At 40.2% G+C, this 20,800-nt stretch overlaps 1 protein-coding gene across 6 annotated transcripts in view; it reads left to right on the forward strand.

Moving 5' to 3' along the window:
* LOC140478693 (U2 snRNP-associated SURP motif-containing protein-like) overlaps positions 1–20,800 on the forward strand; it is an 83,622-nt gene that overhangs the window by 33,600 nt on the left and 29,222 nt on the right. For all 6 annotated transcript variants that reach the window (XM_072571989.1, XM_072571988.1, XM_072571993.1 and 3 more), the window contains 6 exons: positions 2,546–2,589; positions 13,362–13,466; positions 13,583–13,649; positions 13,740–13,897; positions 16,087–16,249; positions 19,724–19,803. In XM_072571989.1, the coding sequence (XP_072428090.1) occupies positions 2,546–2,589; positions 13,362–13,466; positions 13,583–13,649; positions 13,740–13,897; positions 16,087–16,249; positions 19,724–19,803 (617 nt within the window). The remainder of the gene's footprint in view (positions 1–2,545; positions 2,590–13,361; positions 13,467–13,582; positions 13,650–13,739; positions 13,898–16,086; positions 16,250–19,723; positions 19,804–20,800) is intronic.

Raw genomic sequence — 20,800 nt, forward strand, 5'->3', positions numbered from 1 at the left:
AGGTCAGGCAGCATTCAAGGAGCAGGAGAATCGACGTTTCGGGTAAGAGCCCTTCTTCAGGAATGAGGAAAGTGTGACAAGCAGGCTAAGATAAAAGGTAGGGAGGAGGGACTTGGGGGAGGGGCATTGGAAATGCGATAGGTGGAAGGAGGTTAACCTCCTTCCACCTATCGCATTTCCAATGCCCCTCCCCCAAGTCCCTCCTCCCTACCTTTTATCTTAGCCTGCTTGGCACACTTTCCTCATTCCTGAAGAAGGGCTCATACCCGAAATGTCGATTCTCCTGCGCCTTGGATGCTGCCTGACCTGCTGCGCTTTTCAGCCTAACCTGCTGCACTTTTCCAGCAACGCATTTTCAGCTCAGATCTCCAGCATCTGCAGTCCTCACTTTCTCCTTTTTCTTTTGCTCTGCCTGCCTTGTTCCCCCTCTCTCTCTCAGGGTTTGTTTCTGAGCAGACACACGTGTGTAAGAGACCTGCATTGCTGAAGCCTCCCACCCCCAATTGGTTCAATGGGATTGACACAGCAATGTGTTGCCAAGTCCTCTCCCCGTTCAGGAGACTAGGCAGCAGCACAACACGCAGGAGCCCACATCCACACCCCCAATCCCCCACCCCATCCAACAACCCTAACCCGACACCCCAACCCACTCCGCCCCTCCCGTCCGCACCCCCAATCCTGCCCCTGTCCAACCTCAGCCCCCCATCCGCCCCCAACCATGCCGCCCAGTCTGCCCCATGCCCCCGTCCAACCCTCCCAAACCCGTCTAACTATGCGCCCCCCATCCATCCCTGCTCCCACCCACATTCCACCCACACCGTCCATGTCCCCACCCCTCCCACCACTGTGCACTCCCACCTCCTCTGGTGCAGCCATACTGGATACCCACAGTAAGACTGCTGCTGCCTTTAGGGAGTGAGTCTCCAAATCTCCCCCTCCCCCCTCCCTCACACACATACCCCTACCCCTATCCTTTTACTGAAACCTTTTGACAAATTTCACCTTTGCCCTGTACAGGATAATGTTGGGCAAATTATCTGGGATGGGGGGGGGTCACCCCTGTGTAGAACTCCAGGGAAAGTGTTGGGAGAGAGAGAGAGAGAGAGAGAGTGGGCACTCAGTCATTTGGAGACGGTGCCTGGGCTCCCATCGATGTCCAGGAATGTTCTTGGCAGCATTTCAGTAACCCGAGTTCATTGTTAATCATCCTAAACAAAAGATGCGATCAGTGTTGAAAACACCTCTTTGATGTAATGTTTCTATCAGGACCTGAGATCTCCAGATAATCTGAAATTCCGATAACTGATAATCGAATAATCGAGGTTCCTCTGAAATCATTTATCATTGGGAGTAACTCCTTCAATGCTGTGAGGGGTTGTTAATAAAAAAAGCTTGCCTGTCTTTTATGGGGCTGGTTTTGCATAGGTGGTTAGACAAGAAGCAAAACTCTAGAATTTGCTCTTATTAGCAAAGAAGAGGCTGCAAATGTGAGAAGGGGTGTTAGTTTAATGCTTCAACTTATGCAGTTGTACTTACTTTTTCTGAACTTCTACCTCTGTCCACAAAATCTAAAGACTTATTTGCATTGTAATTTAGTAATAAATAGGTGACCCTATTCCAGGCATTTAATTGGAAGATCTATTTTAACATGGAAAATTTTTAACGTTAAAATCATTGAATTAATTCATCGAAGAAATTAATATCAAACAACGTCTGAGAAATTTGTATATTAGTTGCCTGAAGTTTTCTCATGATGACTTTATACATTTTTAGAAATATTTGACCAGCTGTTTAGATATTTTCTTTTGACTAACTTTGTGCATTAGGTCTGGGACAGCGTCTGAGATTACTAATTGGCATTTAAGGTTTTCAGTATTTTTTTGTTGACCCCATAAATAAGCTTAATTTCAAATTTATTATTTTTATTGTATAAATAATATTAGATTGTCCTATAATTTGAAAGTGGTGCTTGAGAAAGAAAATATAGAAATAAGCTATGTAGGATGTGACCGTTTTCAAGAAGATGTAACCTATAAGCTTTCAGTGAATGGATTGCATGCTTCTTGATGTCACAAATTGAATTTTGTGTATCTAACTATTTCCAAGTTGAGCAATTAATGTTCATATGTCAACATGGTAAAGTAATAACTCAAGCATGTGTTATGCCTGTGACCCATCAAAATAAATGAATGTACCTCACCACTTAGTGGTATTTGGATTTGATATAAAATATAACTTCTCTTTAAAAGCATCTGGACTGGTTCTTATTTACAAGTTCCTGATCTGTGATTTGTCCTAGCTCTAATGCCATTTCTATAGTCAAGACAAATATCTACAGTTATTTCTATCCCTGTTTTTCAATATTAACTCATTTCAGTTGTCTTAAGTACATTTTGTACCTTTTTAACTTAAGAGTCATAACATAAATGTTAGGTTCTTGAAGGATTTTAAAATGCATTTGTATTTATATTTTTGTATACTTGCTGCTTAAGTTGCCAATACTCATATATCCTATCTTTATTATCTGATATGACTTCATATACAGACTCTGTCGCACGCCATAGTCAAAGTGGTTATCCCAACAGAAAGGTACACATTTCTTCATTCATTTTTCATTGCTGTTAGTGGAAAATATCCCTTGTTTAAATTGACTTCTCACATGAATCAAATGCTTTGGGCTAAGTTTCTGGATAGCTGAGCAATGGTTCCCTTGAATGTTTGGGGCTGGGTACATACGTTTAGCATTTGCTTGCAGGATTCATTATCATGGGAACTCGCGTTACAGGGCTCATTCTGTCAGTTTGCAGCGCATCATTGTAATATTGGCATCTTCAATAACTTCCATAAGCTACAGAGTGTGTACAACATTTATTTGCATTTTGGTTGGTTGCAGGTATCCATGCTGAAGCCAAATTAGCCACAATTTCTTTTTGGTTAAAAACACTGGTTTCCCTGTAAAATATATCTCCCTCTTTTCTAAGCATGTTGAATGTACAGTTAGAACAGAGCTACATGGATTTGGGTTCACTGTACAATTTGCAACTGAGAATGACAACAGTTGGATCTGGTTAGATTGAATTCATCAAAAGGTTGCATGCAAAAGCCCTGTTTTAGTTTGAAGTTTTCACTATTAAGCTCTGAAACCTATATTTTATTTATATTTTAATCAAGGTGTTTGCAAGCTGCTGGTAAATATAATTTAAACGTTTGTTAGGAATTACTAAGTAACTTCAATGAGATGTCTCCATATTCATTTCATTTTACATACTTTGAGGTATTTCAATTGACTTGTCATTTTTAGGCCCTGCTAACTGGCTTTAAATATAATGTCTAAATCAAGTCAAAATTGGAACAAACTTGGTTACTGTGGTGCAAACTGCATGGCGTTTGTTGCTGCATCAAGTTCATTTGGATCACTGTCTTGATGGGAAGTGAAACTGAATTTACTGATGGTTCCCACTTAACAACCAAGTTTCAAAATTAATTGTATAGTTGAATTTAATTTAGATGGCAGTGTTTTTAGTCTAACGTTTTGTAATTGAGCTTTTAACATCTTGCTATTTTTCTAACAGTTTCAGTAAAATTGCAATAAGTTTATTGTAACCATTGACAGTTCAAAACTATTTCAAATCAATTGTGATTGGTCTATAGAACAATTATCTCAAAAGACTGAATGTGGTATTATTTGCAAAGCTGAGAAGCTAGGTGGAAACAGTCTTTGTCCATTGCATCGTATAAGATATGGGTCCTTCTTGAAATATGCAAGTTGAAGGTTGGAGGTTATTTTGATTGCAGAATATCCTTTGCATCTCTTTTTTTTTTGGTGCAACCTCATTGTCTTCAGATCACAGGATTAGCTGTATGTGCTATGTTTCGAACTATATTTATGGGGTGGAGGATGGTAAAACGAACCTGTAGCGGTGTTCCCTTGCTCAGCTGAATCAGAACTTTGCCATGCAGTGTGCATTCATCAAAATTCTTAGTGAAGACCATCACCAGAATTTGACAGTGTGATCGGCATTGATCTTTTAAATAAACTCTTCATGACGTTTGACCTTGGCCGTGGTGAACAGCACAAGCTGAACTGCCTGTTGCAGCGAGGGACCCGAGCAAAGCACCACAGAATCGATTGGGAAAGTATTCAGATTTTGAAGAGTCATTGTACGACCAGATTTATTGACTCTAGTTGAATCACTTTCTAAATTAAAGATCCTTTATTTGTTGGCTACCACAATTAAGATTTTAGTTTTAGACCAATGAGATCCACACAATGTACCTTTTGACAACTTTCGGCCTTGAATAGTTGCTTCAGGAAATCTGCCAATTATATTGGATCTGATATTATCACATTTTATGGTCTTGTCACTATCTTGTTCAATTAAATTGTAGTTTTCAATGAATTTTTGGCCTTTTATGAATGGAGATGAATACTTAGTTTCCCATGCATCCACTTGCCTTCACTACCTGTTGGTGATTTTTGTTAGTGAAAATTACTGACTTGAAAAATCTGAGGGTACTGGATGTTTCTCAGCTGATTAGAAAACTAGCCGCACATTTCTGTTGCATTTTAAAAATGATGCTCTATCTTTGAAAAACTCAAGACATTATATGATATAATATTGAATTTTTTTCATGGCCAACAAGAATTGGATGCTGATCTGCAAGTATTAAGAAAGTATCACTGGGTGAAAGTGGTTTGATATTTGTTTCCTTTATGCTGACTGCTTTTCAGAGTAATTTTGGCAGTTCATAGTTTTATGTTTCACTGAGTCAACTTTAGGCATTGTGTAATGGAAGTGAGTTTGTACAAAATTACTGGGTTTATCAAATCTGTGTTTTCCCTCACTGCCAATAGAAATGTCACTTCAGCACAATTATGCACCCCACCCCCGGAACACCCACCAAAGAAAATCCAGTCAAAACTGTAGTAAATACATTCTATCAAATATTTCAGAGGAACGTTAATATGTAAATGTTTTTGCATTTATCATTTCAAAAGTGGCTACGTAAAATATAATGCCTGGGTGGATAAGTTACGTCATTAATTGCTTCACAACCATTAGCTGAGTAAATATATCTGGTTTTGAGAACAGGGTTTGAATAAGAATGTTTTAAAATAATGGCAACCAACATGGGTCATGAACAAGATTTAAGTTTAAATTCCTAGATCACACTGAATTTGCAAATTATATGTTAGAGGAACAAGAATTAAAAATTTTTGAGTATCAGATACTTAAACTGATGTGCTCTCTCAAATCAGCCAATTCTAAGGATAGTAAACAAAATTAATTTGCAAAAGAAATCGTCTTTTTGTTTACCAGGTTAGTTCCCATCACAGCTGCAATGCTTTATGTAGTGGAATGGTTCCTAACAAGTAAAGGAGAAACTGGCTGTAAAATTCAATGCATTAATGTTTTTATTTAAATTTTAGTATTGGTGGAAAAAAAAAGCTTTGCACCTTGCAGTCATTAGGACACTTTACAAGAAATCCCAGTGTAAAGGGAGAGCAATGTCTTTACACTGTATGAAAAGAAAGTCCTGATTTAGCAATTGGACTTTGGTGAAGGCATGCCATGCAGAACACACCAGTAAGGTGATGACTGACAGTCACTGTCAAGCTTTGGTTAAATTTAAACCAGACAGATTGACATTTTTGAGCTTGACATTGTCTTGAGACATGACCTAGGACTGGCTGTCACCCATTTTGTTCAATTTGAAATAATACAGTGTGACCAATCAGTGTCAACCCACCTGGTGGGTGCAAAGTGAAAAACTTTGGCATTACTCAAGTGCTATACTGCCAAACAAATTTATGTAATGTCCCTAATTTATTTTCAGCATGACTTTGAGTGTTGTAGTAGCTCCACAGTGGTATGACGTGGATTTTCACTTGCCAAGTCCATATGGGGACAAGAAACAGCACCAGGACATGACAATAATAGAGCCTGAACTTGTATATAGGATGGAAAATTGGTGGCAGAATCATCAAGCTGTTGGCATTCATCAGATGCTCACAAATGATGGCTAATACAGAGGAACTTCAATTATCCGAACGAGATGGCTGGGCACTATTTCATTTGGATATTTGATTATTTGGTTAATCGATTCAATGCCTTTCCACCGGCACTTGGAGTTTTCTATTATGTTTGCTCTGCATTCAGGAGACTAGCAGCAGCACAGCGCGCGTGTGAGCCCTTGCCCAACCCCCCCACCCCCCACTCTGTCCAAACCTGCCCTCTCACCTCCCTAACCCCGCCCTCCTGCCCCAATCCCATCCTGTCCAGCCCCACCTCCAAACCTGCCCTCCCACCTCTCCAACACCGCACTCGCTGTTGCACCCAACCTTGTCCACCCCGCCCACACCCACCCCCTGTGTGACCCCTGTCTGCCCTTGCCTCCAATCCCACCCCCTTCCGCCCTTGCTCCCGCTCTGGGGCAGCTGGATTGGACACCAACAACAAGACTGATTCCGGCTTTTTTGGTGGTGGGGGGGGGGGGAGTCTCCAAATAGCGCACGTACACGTACATGCACACCTTTTTACTGCAACTTTTTGCCAGCTTCCACATTGCCCTGTATTGCACAATGTTTAGGAGATTAAGTGGAGAAGAGTGGAATTTAAGGTACACGTCTGTGTCGAACTCCAGGGAAAGTGTGGAGTGAGAGAGAGAGAGAGAAAAAGAGGGGGGGTGGGAGGTCAGTCATTTAGAGATGGTGCCTGCGTTCCCACCAGTCCAGGACTGTTCTCGGCGGCACTTTTAATCACTAAACAAAAGTCGCGATCAGTGTTGGACACAGCTCTTTGATGTAAGGTTTCTGTTGGGACCTCAAGGTCTCCTTCAGATAATCTGATAATCTGGTTTTTGGATAATAGAGATTCCCCTGTATTCATATAGCTTGGTGTAGATTTTCTAAACATTTCACTTGGGACATAATGTCTGGCTTGATGAGAGGGAACAGAAGATAAAGGACTAAAAAATGTTAGGAGGTTGATGAAAAGTGTTTGCTTGCAAATATTAGATTGGGACTCCTGTGTTTGATGCATGTGAGCAGGGGCAAACAAAAGTGGTAATATTTTGAGGTGAGAATTAGATATAATCCATAAACGCAAAGTTTTTTTTTGTATTACGATCATTGCTTTCTAATGATAGGAATGAATCAATTTTTATAATGTCTGACTCACTTTTGTGTTGGGCCAAAGAGTAAAATTAGAGCATTTGACCATCCCGCCTCAGGCGACTCTCTGTGTGGAGTTTGCACCTTCTCCCTGTGTCTGCGTGGGTTTCCTCCGGGTGCTCCAGTTTCCTCCCACAATCCAAAAATATGCAGGTTAGGTGGATTGGCCACGCTAAATTGCCCATAGTGTTAGCTGAAGGGGTAAATGTAGGGGAATGGGTCTGGGTGGTTTGCGCTTTGCTGGGTTGGTGTGGACTTGTTGAGCTGAAGGGCCTATTTCCACACTGTAAGTAATCTAATCTAAGACTGCTCTGCCATTTGATTATGGCTAATATGTTTCTCTACCCTATTCTCCTGCCTTTGATCCCTTTCCTAATCAAGAACCTATCTATCTCTGTCTTAAATACACTCAAATGACATGACCTCAGAAACCTTCTGTGGTAATGCGTTTGACAGATTTACCACCCTCTGACTGGTGAAATTCATCCTAATCTCCATTCTAAAGGGTTGTCCTTCACTGGGCTGTGACCTGTGGTCCTAATCTGTCCTACCAGTGGAACCATATTCTTCACATCCACTCGATCCAGTCCTCTATATTTTGTAACTCTCAAATGGACACACCATCACCACCTAAAAAATCTTACTTCGTCGATACCTCAACCACTCCTCAAATGACAAGTCCTTCATCCTTGGGAGCATTCTTGCAAACCTCCTCTGGACTCCATCTAATGCCAGCATAACCCCATGGGGCCCAATATTGCTCACAATATTCTAAATGCACTGTGACCAGAATCTAAAGATGTACAGATTAGGTGACTTGCCATGCTAAATTGGCCATTGTGACCAGGGATGTGCAGATCAGGTGAGTTAGCAGAAATGCAGGGTTACAGGGATAGAGTAGTGGGTAGGTTCGGGTAAGGTGCTCTTCAGAAGTTGGTGTGGACTCGATGGGCTGAATAGCCTGCTTCCACACTGTAGGAATACTATGATTATACATCTTTAGCAATGTATCCTTGCTGTTGTATTTTAGTTCTCTCAAAATGAATGCTAACATTCCATTTGCCTTCCTAACTGCCAGATGAACCTGCATGTTAACTTCAAGAGGATCTAGAACTAGGACTTCCAAGTCCCTTTGTGCTTCAGATTTCTAAGACCTTTCCTCACTTAGAAAATAAGTTGCACCTCTGTTCTACCTATGAAGATATATAACATCTCACACTCCCACATTGTTTTCCATCTGCTGCTACTTCATCCCATCTCCTAGCCTGTTGGACTCCTTCAACTTCTCACTTCCTCGATATTACTTGTCCCTCCACCTATCTTTGTGTCACCTGCAAACATTGCAACAATGTCTTCAGTTCCTTTGTCCACCTTGTTAAAGCATAACATGAATAGTTGTGGTCCCAACCTTGCAAAACTCCATGAGTCACCAGCTGCCATCCTGTTGAAAAAGTTTGGTATTGTTTACTTTATTGTCTTAGATTTCAGTGATTGTGACTCGATTCACCTAATTATTGAATCTGTGTGAACTGTGGTGTTACTCAGTCTAAAAGTTATGCTTATAACTAAAGTAGACTAAAATATTATTTCACTTATACAAATAATATATCTAAAATGTGTACACTGGTAGTACGTGCTGATTTTTCTTTAAACAAGTTATTAAATTATACCTGGTTTATCATTTTTTTTTCTGTAAAGGATTGAGGTCAAATTTCCCCTTTAGTTTCTCATGGATCCTCTCCAACATTAGACTGAAATGTTGTCAGAAACTGGCCAGATAGCAGGAGCTCTCAGTTTGATCAGGATGTGTAGTCTGCTAATAATGCAAGGGTTGGACAGATCTTTGCTGATTCTGTGGAAGTTTTTTAAAAATTTATTAGCTCTGGATAAACTTGAGTTCAGCTCTGTACTTGACGTGTGGTAAATGAAGATGTACAAACCGTCCCACGCCCCTTAACTGAGCTCACAGCTGACAGAGCTGAAAATGTGTTGCTGGAAAAGCGCAGCAGGTCAGGCAGCATCCAAGGAGCAGGAGAATCGACGTTTCGGGCATCAGCCCTTCTTCAGGAAGGGCTGCTGCCCGCAACGTCGATTTTCCTGTTCCTTGGATGCTGCCCAACCTGCTGCGCTTTTCCAGCAACACATTTTCAGCTCTGATCTCCAGCATCTGCAGTCCTCACTTTCTCCTCACAGCTGACAGAGACCAGTTATATTCTCCATATGTTCTTCATCAGAGAGGAATGTGGTCTTATCAGACTGATTTAATCATCCTGCTGTTGAAGAAATATATTTTTAAAAAGAGGAGGGAGCATTCTTCCTTGATTATGCAGTAAATATCAAGTTTCTTCATATAAATGGAACTGATAAAATAGTACAAAATTTACTTTGAGGGGCTTGCCTAGTGCTGCATGGTCGCCTTGTGTCTTCCAAGTGTTTTAAATATATATTTCTGTTACCATTTTTGCAGTCATTATTAAATGATAGATGTAAGTGTTCAGGAGTTTGCAGCAGTGTGTTTGTCAGGTTTGCCAGTCTTGTGACATTTTTCCTTAGCAAGAGCTCACCCACCAGGTTGGCTCGTGCCTCTGTGAAGCATTGCATTGTGGAAAGAAGCTGTAGTTCTTCCCTGTTGGATTCAGCTGAATTAATAAACTAGTAGTGGAACAAAAACAGAAGTAGCTGGAGAAACACTGTAGGTCTGGCAGCATCTGTGGACAGAAAGCAGAGACAACATTTTGGGTTTGGAGACGCTTCTTCAGAACTGGTTGCATCTGGGAAAAGGTGGTATATATGCTGAAGATGGTTGTGGGGGCGGTGGGAGGAACTGTGTTACTGCCGTGTTCCCTGGCCAACGTTTCTGTCTTGGGCCTGTTGCATTGTTCTAGCGAGTTTCTGTGCAAGCTGGAAGGACAGCATCTAATTTTCTGCTTGGGGACTCTGTAGCCTTCAGAATTCAATATAGAGTTCAGCAAATTTAGGGTGTGAAAACCATCTTCCATGTCCTTTACCCATCCCCACACCTCTGGCCCTATCGTTACATGGGCTGCTTTTATCACAGCCAAACCATTTTCACCCACTAATGGTCCCTTTAATCAATTTTTCTTTCTCCCCAATTCACTATTATCCGTCCTTTTGTTTTATGCCCAACTGCTGTTTGTCTCTCTTGGCTCCATCTCTACCAATCTCCTTCGTCTACTGTCTACCAAGAGAAAATGAGGACTGCAGATGCTGGAGAATCAGAGTCGGGAGTGTGGTGCCGGAAAAAGCACAGCAGGACAGGCAGCATCTGAGGAGCAGGGGAGCTGACATTTTGGACGTAAGCCTGTCATCAGGAATGTGGGGAGGGAAGGGAGCTGAGAGATAAATAGCGGGGTCGGGGGGAGGGGAAATGGGGGGAGAGAAGGTAGGAAGAATGGCAATGGGTGGATGCAGGTATGAGGTGATTGTGATAGGTCGGTAGGCAGGGTGGAGCAGATAGATGTGAAGGAAGATGGATAGGTAGATGAGGTCAAGAGGGTGGTGCCTAGTTGGGAGAATTGGATCTGGGATGAGGTGAGCGGAGGGGAGATTCAGAAACTAGTGAAGACGATGTTGATGCTGTGTGTTTGGAGGGTCCCAAGGTGGAAGATGAGCTGTTCTTCCACCCTACAAAACTACAGCCACACAACAACATTGACTTCACTAGTTTGTAAATCCTATTCCAGATCCAACCCTCCAACTTGGCACTGTCCTACCTTCCAACTTCCTTCTGTCCTATCCGCTCCCCACTGGCCTATCACAATCACCTCCTACCTGTATCCACCTATTGCATTCCACCTACCTTTCTCCCAGCACCACCCCACACCCCTATTTATCTCTCAGTGCCCTTCCCTCTCCATATTCCTGGTAAAGGGTTTACTGGACACAAAATGTTGTCTCAGTTTTCTGTCCACAAATACTGCTAGCGGTGCTGGGTTTCTCCAGCTCTTTCTGGTTTTGTTTCAGATTTCCAGCGTCCACAGTTCTCAAACTGGTCATGGAACTGTGTTACTAGCAAATGGAATAAAAATTGATTCCGTAGCACAATTATGAAAGGTAGCAAGTGGTATTGTCAGCGTGGGATTAGAATAGGTGAGAAACATAACCTTTTATTTCCGTCACTCACATTTTACAGGCCTTTGTGTTCCCTGTGACCTCAGCAATTGCATTTATGTAAGTAGGCAGTAACTTTTATTTTATTAATTTCTTCAGCACCTGATCATTCTACCATCTATAAAATGGGACGCGATTTTCCATATCTTTTTACAGAAGTGTACAGTTGACTATTTCTAGACACGTCGTGGCTGATGTTGAGTGTTTTCTTGCTAATATTTGCTGTTCTGTAGCATTAAGAAGTTCAAAGATGAAGTTATCTCTAGAAAACTGGCTTTTAATTTGTAGCCTTTAAACCCTGTCCTTGGACTGAACCTGCTCTTAATTGTGTTGGTAATATTTCCTCTCCTGAAAGTTATGACCAAGATCAAAATAATCTGCATATGGGAAGTTCTATTTGTAAGAATGAACATGCATCTTTACTCAAAAATCCAGTGCTGAGATCACAGCGAGTCAGACAGCATCAATGACGAGAGCGCAAGCTAACATTTTGAGTATTGACTAAACTGGTTGCTTAAAATACCTACTTAACCTGAACAGCAACCAAATTTTGTTTTAAATTTCAGCATTTTATCCTTTAACAGAAGAGTAGTCATAGAATACTGGCTGAGGAAGGTGGAATAAAATATCTTCACACGAGTTCTTAAAATGTAGGATGCTTTGGTACAATTTACCATTGAGGTAAACACAGTTAGACTTGAAAGTGGAAGAATTTTAATAGTTTAAAAAGATATCAGGAAATTTTGAGTAGAAAGCTCAGGTTGAAGTACGAGTCTAGGCATGATGGGTTGAATGGCCTCCTGTAATTTCTGATTTTTAAAAAAAGTTATGCCTAAGTTCTGATTATTGTCCAGATTTATATTTGCTATGGAAGATAGCTGCAATAAGTGATAAAATTAAGATACAAACTAAAATGCTCTCCATGAGGCAGACATAATCTCTTCCAGTATTTTAAGACTGCAGTCTCGTTTCCAATACACACATTGTCTCTCCAGTCCCATACGCTACTATTGTTCAGTTCTACAAAAGTATGATCAGTGACTGCCATCTAAAACTGGTTCAACACTTGAGCTTGCAAACAACTGATTGGTAATCAGATTGATTAATGCTGATGTTCACTTCTTGGAATAGGAATTTAAAGTCGGCAATAACTAATATTTTAAGTAGGCTCTATACTTGAAAATGGCCTGATGGTGAAAAACCTATTTTGAAAATTGTTTAGAAACTGCAAAATAAGTTAATATTGTCAAAGCAACTATAATATAATTCCTTCAATGAAACACCAGGATAACTGCAGTTGAATAGTATCTTATTTCATCGATATCCCTTCTCCACTAAGTTGAGCACTAAAATTAAATGAATAGTGTTATCACAAAAAATAAAATTTAAACTTGGATTTAACAAATGAAAATTGTTAGCCAAGGCTACAACCTGTTCAGAAATCTAGTTACAAGTTTTAAAACGTGCTTGTGTTGGAATATTATCGTACTTTTCTTTAATGTGTTCCATCTTTCACTTGTTTTCAAAGTCTAGAAAGTAATGCATACAAAATATAAGTGATTAATGAAATACAGTATATGAAACTTGATCCCATTAACTTCTCTATTCAATATATTCTGGAGAGCTGAAAATGTTTTGGTGCAAAGCCCTTCATTCGAGCCACTGCTGGTACAGTTAAATGTTCAAAAATAACTTTTAACATTTATTTCCTAGAAAGATGCGTAATTAACTGTCAAATCAATACTATTGTAAGTTTTTAAAGAGTAGGCTGTGGGCATAACTGGCAGAAAAAAAAATGTATTTCAAGAACAAATTCAGACTGGGGAAACGGATGCATTTTGCCTTTGCAAATTAAAATTTTTCTTACTGGAAAACATTAGTCATTTTGCTTCCCAGATGGTTGCCAAAACCAATTAAAATGCTGCTTGTTTACTAGATTTGTTATTGAAAGTACATCCTATGTTTTAGAAAATTGTTTATCATATGGATTAATTCTTTAGCTTGTTAAGATGGTGATCACTTTGTGAAAGGTGTATCTTGATTTTGTTTTGTTTAGGAACTTATTGTGTGTTATTCATCGGATGATCGAATTTGTGGTGCGTGAAGGACCAATGTTCGAAGCCATGATTATGAACAGAGAAATTAGCAACCCCATGTTCAGGTTTATATTTCAGTAACAGTGGATTGTTTTTTTTATCCATTACCTACAAAAATCTTGAATTATTAATCAATTTTTGTATGCCTGAGCTTTGTATGAAATACTGTTATATTTTTCAGATTCCTTTTTGAAAATCAAAGCCCAGCCCATGTCTATTACAGATGGAAATTGTATTCAATACTGCAGGTATACTACTTTATTAATTCAGAAATAATAAATATTTACAAGATAAGATTCTATCATACTGATCTGTGTAAAATGCTACCTGTTTAACAGGGTGATTCACCAACCAAGTGGCGAACTCTGGATTTCCGTATGTTCAAGAATGGGTCATTTTGGCGACCGCCACCTCTGAACCCATACTTACAAGAAATATTAGAAGAAACCGAATCACGTGCTGAGGAGAATGTGAAAAAGGGGCAGTTGAAGGAAGAGTAAGTTATGCAAATACTCTGTAATATTTAATAATTTTGAGAAAAGTTCTGTGATTAATTTACTATGTTGCAAAGCCACAGATTAAGTTCAAGTTTTAGAAAAGGATGAGAGAATATAACTAACAATTGAATTTTAGAAATATCTTTACTGCTGTAGCAAGCAACGATTGTTAAGATTTTACTTATATTCTTTCACTACTTGATCCTTTGCTATTGTTTCTTGTAGTTTACAGTTTGTTGTATATCAGTGTGATATTTTTAGACTGGCTTGTGTCTACTGTCACTGAATGGACCAATCAGGTAATTGCAGCTCATAATTCACTACTAGATTGTTCCCAGGTTGTTTGCTACGCAAGACTACATTCCAGTTCTGCTGCCTCTGCATTGCAGTGACCTAGCTTGAATATACTAGCCTGGCTCCTACAGTCCTCCCACGGAGGCTCTTGATTACTTTGTTTTGTATTCGGGTTGCCTGGGGCCTGACCTGCAGTCATCCATCGTGTCTCTCTCATCAATTTACTGCCCTTTTAAAAATAAAAACGTAAAATGCTACTGGAACTTAGCCTGTCAAGCAGCATCAGTGTATGCAGGTCCTGAGCTGATGCTTCACTTTCTGCTGTTAGAAGAATTTTGAAATCTAACTGTTTATAACCAAGTCTCAGAGTTAGGGAGAAGAGAGGCAGGAACCAAAATGAGGGTTTGTAATAAGGTGGAGGGTAGGGCTCATCAAGTGACGAGAAGGATTATTGGTGCAAAGCAGAAAGAAAGTGGTCATGTTCTATACCCATCTCGTTTCTTTACTTGTGCATTACCATCCTGTTTGCCTTGTGCCACTATCTATCATTTAATTACTTTCATCCTCCACTCCACTCAAATCTTTGCTTTGTTCTTTCCCCTTCTGCTGCCATCCCTTACCTGACTTTGTAATTGTCTATAAGATGGTAAATCTGTTCCATGTGTGAGAAAAAAGTTATTGACCAGAAATTTCACATTGGATGCCACTTGATCTGCTGAATGTTTTCCAGTATTATATGTTTTTATTTCGGATCTCTGACACTTATGGTAGTTTTCTAATGTTCTAGCCCCTGCTGGCTCGTGCCAAGTTGTGCCAATAGTGTGGATTCTGTCTTTTGTTTCCCTGGGATGCATGCTGACATGATGCTCACTCAGCTGCCTTCTAGGGTTCAACCTTGAGCTCATTGATCCATTGTATCCTTCCCATTTTCAAGCCTTTTTACATACCTGCCTTTGCAGTTTTTGAAACGATTTGTAGCTCACGTTGAGGTTCTGGATGTAACTTTGTTCACCGAGTGGGAAGGTATGTTTTCGGACATTTCGTCAGCATGCTGGATAATATCAGTGAGCCTCTGGTGAAGCGCTGGTGGTATATCCTGCTTTCTATTTGTGTTTTTAGGTTTCTTTGGTCATTTCATTCCTACGCCCACCCAAAGAAACCTAAACACACAAATAGAAAGCAGAGCAGACCATCAGCGCTTCACCAAAGGCTCACTGTTGATATTACCTAGTATGGTGACGAAACATCTGAAAACAAACCTTCTCGCTCAGTGAGCAAGCTTACATCTATACCTGCCTTCATTTGATTTTTCTGGAAGCATTGCCAATCTCCTCCTCAGCCTGTGACTAGCAATTTGGAGAATCAATTAGCCCAGTGGGGAAACGTTTATCTTTCGGGTATTATTGAGTTAAAGCCAATGTGATGTACCTCTTAGAATACTTTTGCTTTGTATGGCTTGAAAGTATTAAATCATTTGAGCAACAAGAGCTATATCAAAGTGAGAATTTATTGCTTAAATTGAACTGTCTGGTAACTTTAATCAAGCAGTTGAATTAAGGCTAGACTTTACCAGCTGTTTGCTGCCTGTCAAATTATATCAAGTTGATACATAGCTGGCTTGGAGAAGCAGTATCTTGAAATGTATAGATTGCAATTTCCCTGGAATGCTGAAGCAGCTGCTTAGTTCTTTACTGTGCTCTAATAAAGCCAAAGATATTGACCATCAAAATATGTTGATTCTTCAGTTTCAATGGGCTGAAAATAACCATTGATTTTTGACAATTGTCTGTCGACTTGGCATGTCAGTTTTATTTAAAGTGGTGAAATGAATAGTTAAGTGGAAATTACAGAAGATTACCTTATAATTGTTAAGATGTTTAATGTTTTATTTAAGTCAGAGGGATAAATTAGAGGAACTCTTGCGAGGACTGACTCCACGTAAAAATGACATTGGTGATGCTATGGTGTTTTGTCTGAATCATGCGGAGGCTGCTGAAGAAATTGTGGAATGTATTGCAGAATCTTTGTCCATATTGAAGACTCCATTACCTAAAAAGGTTTGTTCCCTCTAATTGTAATAGATATGACATTACTTTGAAGTGCTTTTGTGAAATCCACTTTTTAATTTAGCAAATATTTTTGTCCACCAGGATATGGAGTTTTTTGCAGTGCTAACTATAAATCTCTCTGGCTGCTTCATCAGACACTTTTTGTGCATGTAAATAAAACAAAGAATTGCAGACACTGAAGATATGAAACAAAAATAGAAATTGGTGGAGAAACTCTGCAGTTATAGCAGTATCTGCGGAGAAAAAGCAGAGTTACCATATTGAGTCCAGTGACTCTACTTGAAATGTTTTGAAGATGAACTCCTCATGTTAACCCTGCTCTCTCTCCGCAGATGCTGCCAGACCTGGTGAATTTCTTCAGCAATTTCTGTTTTTGTTTCACTTTTCATGCATGGGTTTACTTCGCTCCTGAATGTATATTGGAGATTGGTGGATAAAAGAGCAACTACTTTATGATACAGTGGTTTCTCGCTTTAAAACCAAACTTTCTTTTAGGAAAAGACTCTTAATTCCAGATTTTTAAATTCAAAATTCAAATTCCACCATCTGCCATGGCAAGATTCAAAGCCAGGTCTCCAGAACATTACCTGGATCTCTGGATTAACAGTTCACTGGTAATATCTCTAGACCATTGCCTCTCCATAAATGGCAGCTTAAGACGAGTTTCTAGAGTTTGATCATTAAAACTGCCCAGCTCAGACCTTGGAGTCCTAGAGATGTACAGCACAGAAACAGACCTTTCAGTCCAACCTGTCCATGCCGACCAGATATCCCAACTCAATCTAGTCCCATCTGCCAGCACCTGCCCCATATCCCTCAAAACCCTTCCTATTCATATACTCATCCAGATGCCTATTAAATGCTGTAATTGTACTAGCCTCCACCACGTCCTCTGGCAGCCCATTCCACACATGCACCACCCTCTGCGTGAAAATGTTGCCCCTTGGGTCTCTCTTATATTTTTCCCCTCAGTTCTGGACTCCCCCACCCCAGAGAAAAGGCCTTGTCTATTTACCTTATCCATGCCCATCATGATTTTATGAAACTCTATAGGGTCACGACGCTGGAGGGAAAACAGCCCCAGCATATTCAGCCTCTCCCTGTAGCTCAAATCCACCAACCCTGGCAACACTCTTTTAAATCTTTTCTGAACCCTTTCAAGTTTCACAACATCCTTCCGATAGGAAGGAGACCAGAATTGCGCACAATATTCCAACAGTGGCCTAACCAATGTCCTGTACAGCTGCAACATGACCTCCCAACTCCTGTATTCCTGATGAAGGGCTTTTGCCCGAAACGTTGATTTCGCTGCTCGTTGGATGCTGCCTGAACTGCTGTGCTCTTCCAGCACCACTAATCCAGTATTTGGTTTTCAGCATCTGCAGTCATTGTTTTTATCCTGTATTCAATACTCTGACCAATAAAGGAAAGCATACCAAATGCCGCCTTCATTATCCTATCTACCTGCAACTCTACTTTCAAGAAGCTATGAACCTGCTCTCCAAGGTCTCTAATATTCTAACAGAATTATGGTAGCAGGCCCAAAGTGTTCCCCCACTGACACTTCAGTCACCTGCTCAACCTTATTTCCCAAGAGTAGGTCAAGTTTTGCACCATCTCTAGTAGGTACATCCACGTACTGAATCAGAAAATTTTCTTGTACATACTTAACAAATGCCTCCATCTAAACCCATAACACTATGGCAGTCGCAGTCTATGTCTGGAAAGTTAAAATCCCCTACCATAACCACCCTATTATTCTCACAGATAACAGAGATATCCTTACGGAAGTTGAGAAGCAAATTTGTATGACTACTAGGTGATCAATCCCAGTAAGGTGATCATCCCTTTCTGATTTTTCCCAAATAATTTCCCTGGATATGTTTCCAGGAATATCCTCCCTCAGTACAGCTGTAATGCTATCTCTTATCAAAAATGCCATTCCCCTTCTCTCTCGCCTCCTTTTCTGTCCTTCCTGTAGCATTTGTATCCTGGAACATTAAGCTGCCAGTCCTATCCATGCCTGAGCCATGTTTATGTAACTGCTGTGATATTCCAGTCCCATGTTCCTAACCATTGCCCTGAGTTCATCTGCCTTCCCTGTTTGACCTCTTGCATTGAAATAAATGCAATTCAATTTATCAGTCTGAACTTGTTCCCTGCTTTGTCCCTGCCTGCCCTGACTGTTTGACTCGCTCTGTACCAGTCTCAGATTGATCTCTTTCCTCACCAACTGCCTGGGTAACCGCCCCTGCCACCTTACTAGTTTAAATCCTCCCGAGCAGGTCTAGCAAATGCCTCTGCCAGTATATTAGTCCCCCTTCCAATTCAGGTGCAATCTGTCCTTCTTGTACAAGTCACTTCTTCCCCAGAAGAGATTCCAATGATCAAAAAGTGTGAATCCTTCTCCCATACACCAACTCCTCAGCCATGCATTCATTTGCTGTATCCTCCTATTCCTGTCCTCACTAGCTGGTAGCACCTGGAGTAATCCAGATATTACCACTCTTGAGGACCTCCTTTTTAAATTCCCGCCTAACTTTCTATATTGTCCTTTCAGAATCTCATCTTTTCCCTTCCTATGTCGTTGGTTCCAATGTATACAATGACCTCCTGCTGGGCCCTCTTCCACCTTGAGAACATTCTGCACCCTTTCAGATATTCTTGAGCTTGGCACCAGGGAGGCAACACACCATTTTGATTTTTCACTGCTGACCACAGAAACTTCTGTCTGTGCCTTGGACTAGAGAGTCCCTCACACAATCAATCTCTTGAAACCTGACGTACCCCTCATTTCATTAGAGTCAGTCTCGATACCTGAAACTTGGCTGTTCGTGCTACATTCCCCTGAGAATCTATCACCCCCTACATTTTCTTGGGCACTAATGCCTTAAGCTCCACTCTGGGGGGAGGCCACTAATCAAAAGTTCAGGCATGGGGAGAGGTGACGGATTGCAACCTATCTCTAGGAAGCAACCTCAAATTGGAGAGGTCAAAAGCAGGAACAGCCACTTGACAGTGGGACGAATCATGATGAAACGGTGTTAAATGTGACAACTCTAAAAGAGGATGTAGAGTTCATAATTGGCCTCCAAAACTATGGTTTGGGAAAGTTAACACTATTTTGTGTTTGGGAACCAAAGTGAGCTTGAGTCTTACTTGTTTAGCAAGTTGGTTCTTTATTAACTTTATCTGAAGAGATTAAGCGACTGAATACAGTCCATAAGGTAGGTTGCTTCCTGCACGTATTGATGATTATTAGATTATGCTTTAAACAGTTCCAGAAAAATCACAATTGAGTAGAACACCGCTCTGGTCCTGCCCTCTAGTGCTTTTCCTTCAGCTGTTTATGACAATTGAAAGCAGGTATTAGTTGGCACTTCTGTCAAGATTTGTGCCACAGCAGTGTACTTCAATCCAAACAGTGCATTCTAAAGTAAAATCAGATTCTTTTAATTCCAGATTGCCAGACTTTATTTGGTGTCAGATGTATTGTACAATTCTTCCGCCAAAGTCGCAAATGCCTCGTACTACAGAAAGTTGTAAGTATTTGTATTGTCTTAACTGAATATTTCACCTCTAACTATCTTATTTGACATCATGAATAATTAAATAGGAAATTATTCTTTCCAGGTATATTGTAATGATTTGCTTTGTCATGAGTTCTAAACAATTCATTTTGTAATTGAAAGTTAACTCTTTGTTTCCACAGATGCTACCAGACCTGCTGAGTTTCTCCAGCACTTTATTTGATTTTAGACCTCCAGCATCTGCAGTTTTTTTTTGTGGTGTTGTTGTTGTCATGACTTGCCCTCTTCAAAATATTGCAGTGCTGTCTTGCCTTTACTGAGTGTTGCAACGCTCAGAAGACAGTTAAGAACTCTGTGGAACAATGGGGGGAAAATGGTTACCAAATCAGGGGAAAAACACACAAAACAAAGAGTTGCTAAAGTATAATTTCTTTAAAAATCACGTTTGGATTGCTTTTGAAATTGGAGAAGGATTGGGTAAGCATGGTGATTTAGAGAGTAGGTTCCGTACGTATATTTTATGAAGATCTGTGGGTGGGAATATTGTTAAGTCAGGACCATCTGTTGAATAGTTCTTGTTCTTGTGTATCTTTCACCCACAGGAAGTTTAATGCAGTGTTCAAATTTTCATATTGAAAGAAGACTTTTTCATAGGTGCTCAAACATGTTTTAATAAAATTTTGCATTGCACTTCAGATATTTGATGTGAATTCTGTAATGCGTTATGGAATATCCAACAATATCAATGTGATGAATCCCATTTATGACCCAGACTGATTTTATCAGCAGCAACTGTTATGATGTTTCTATAGCTGTGGTATATTGAGTCAAAATCCCACATCATGGCTGCTAAGTGTTTTGGGGGTTTTCAGTCTGTTTAGTTTTCAGATTAGTTATTGAAATCAAGGAACCAGATGCTAAAAGTAAAAGGTTTAGTGGGAAACAGATGGAATAGCTGGCAATTATCACCTGTGCTTAAAAGTAGAAAAAGATTCTAAACTGCTTCACA

The sequence above is a fragment of the Chiloscyllium punctatum genome, chromosome 6 (assembly GCF_047496795.1).
Source record: "Chiloscyllium punctatum isolate Juve2018m chromosome 6, sChiPun1.3, whole genome shotgun sequence".
Classification (NCBI taxonomy): Eukaryota; Metazoa; Chordata; class Chondrichthyes; order Orectolobiformes; family Hemiscylliidae; genus Chiloscyllium; species Chiloscyllium punctatum.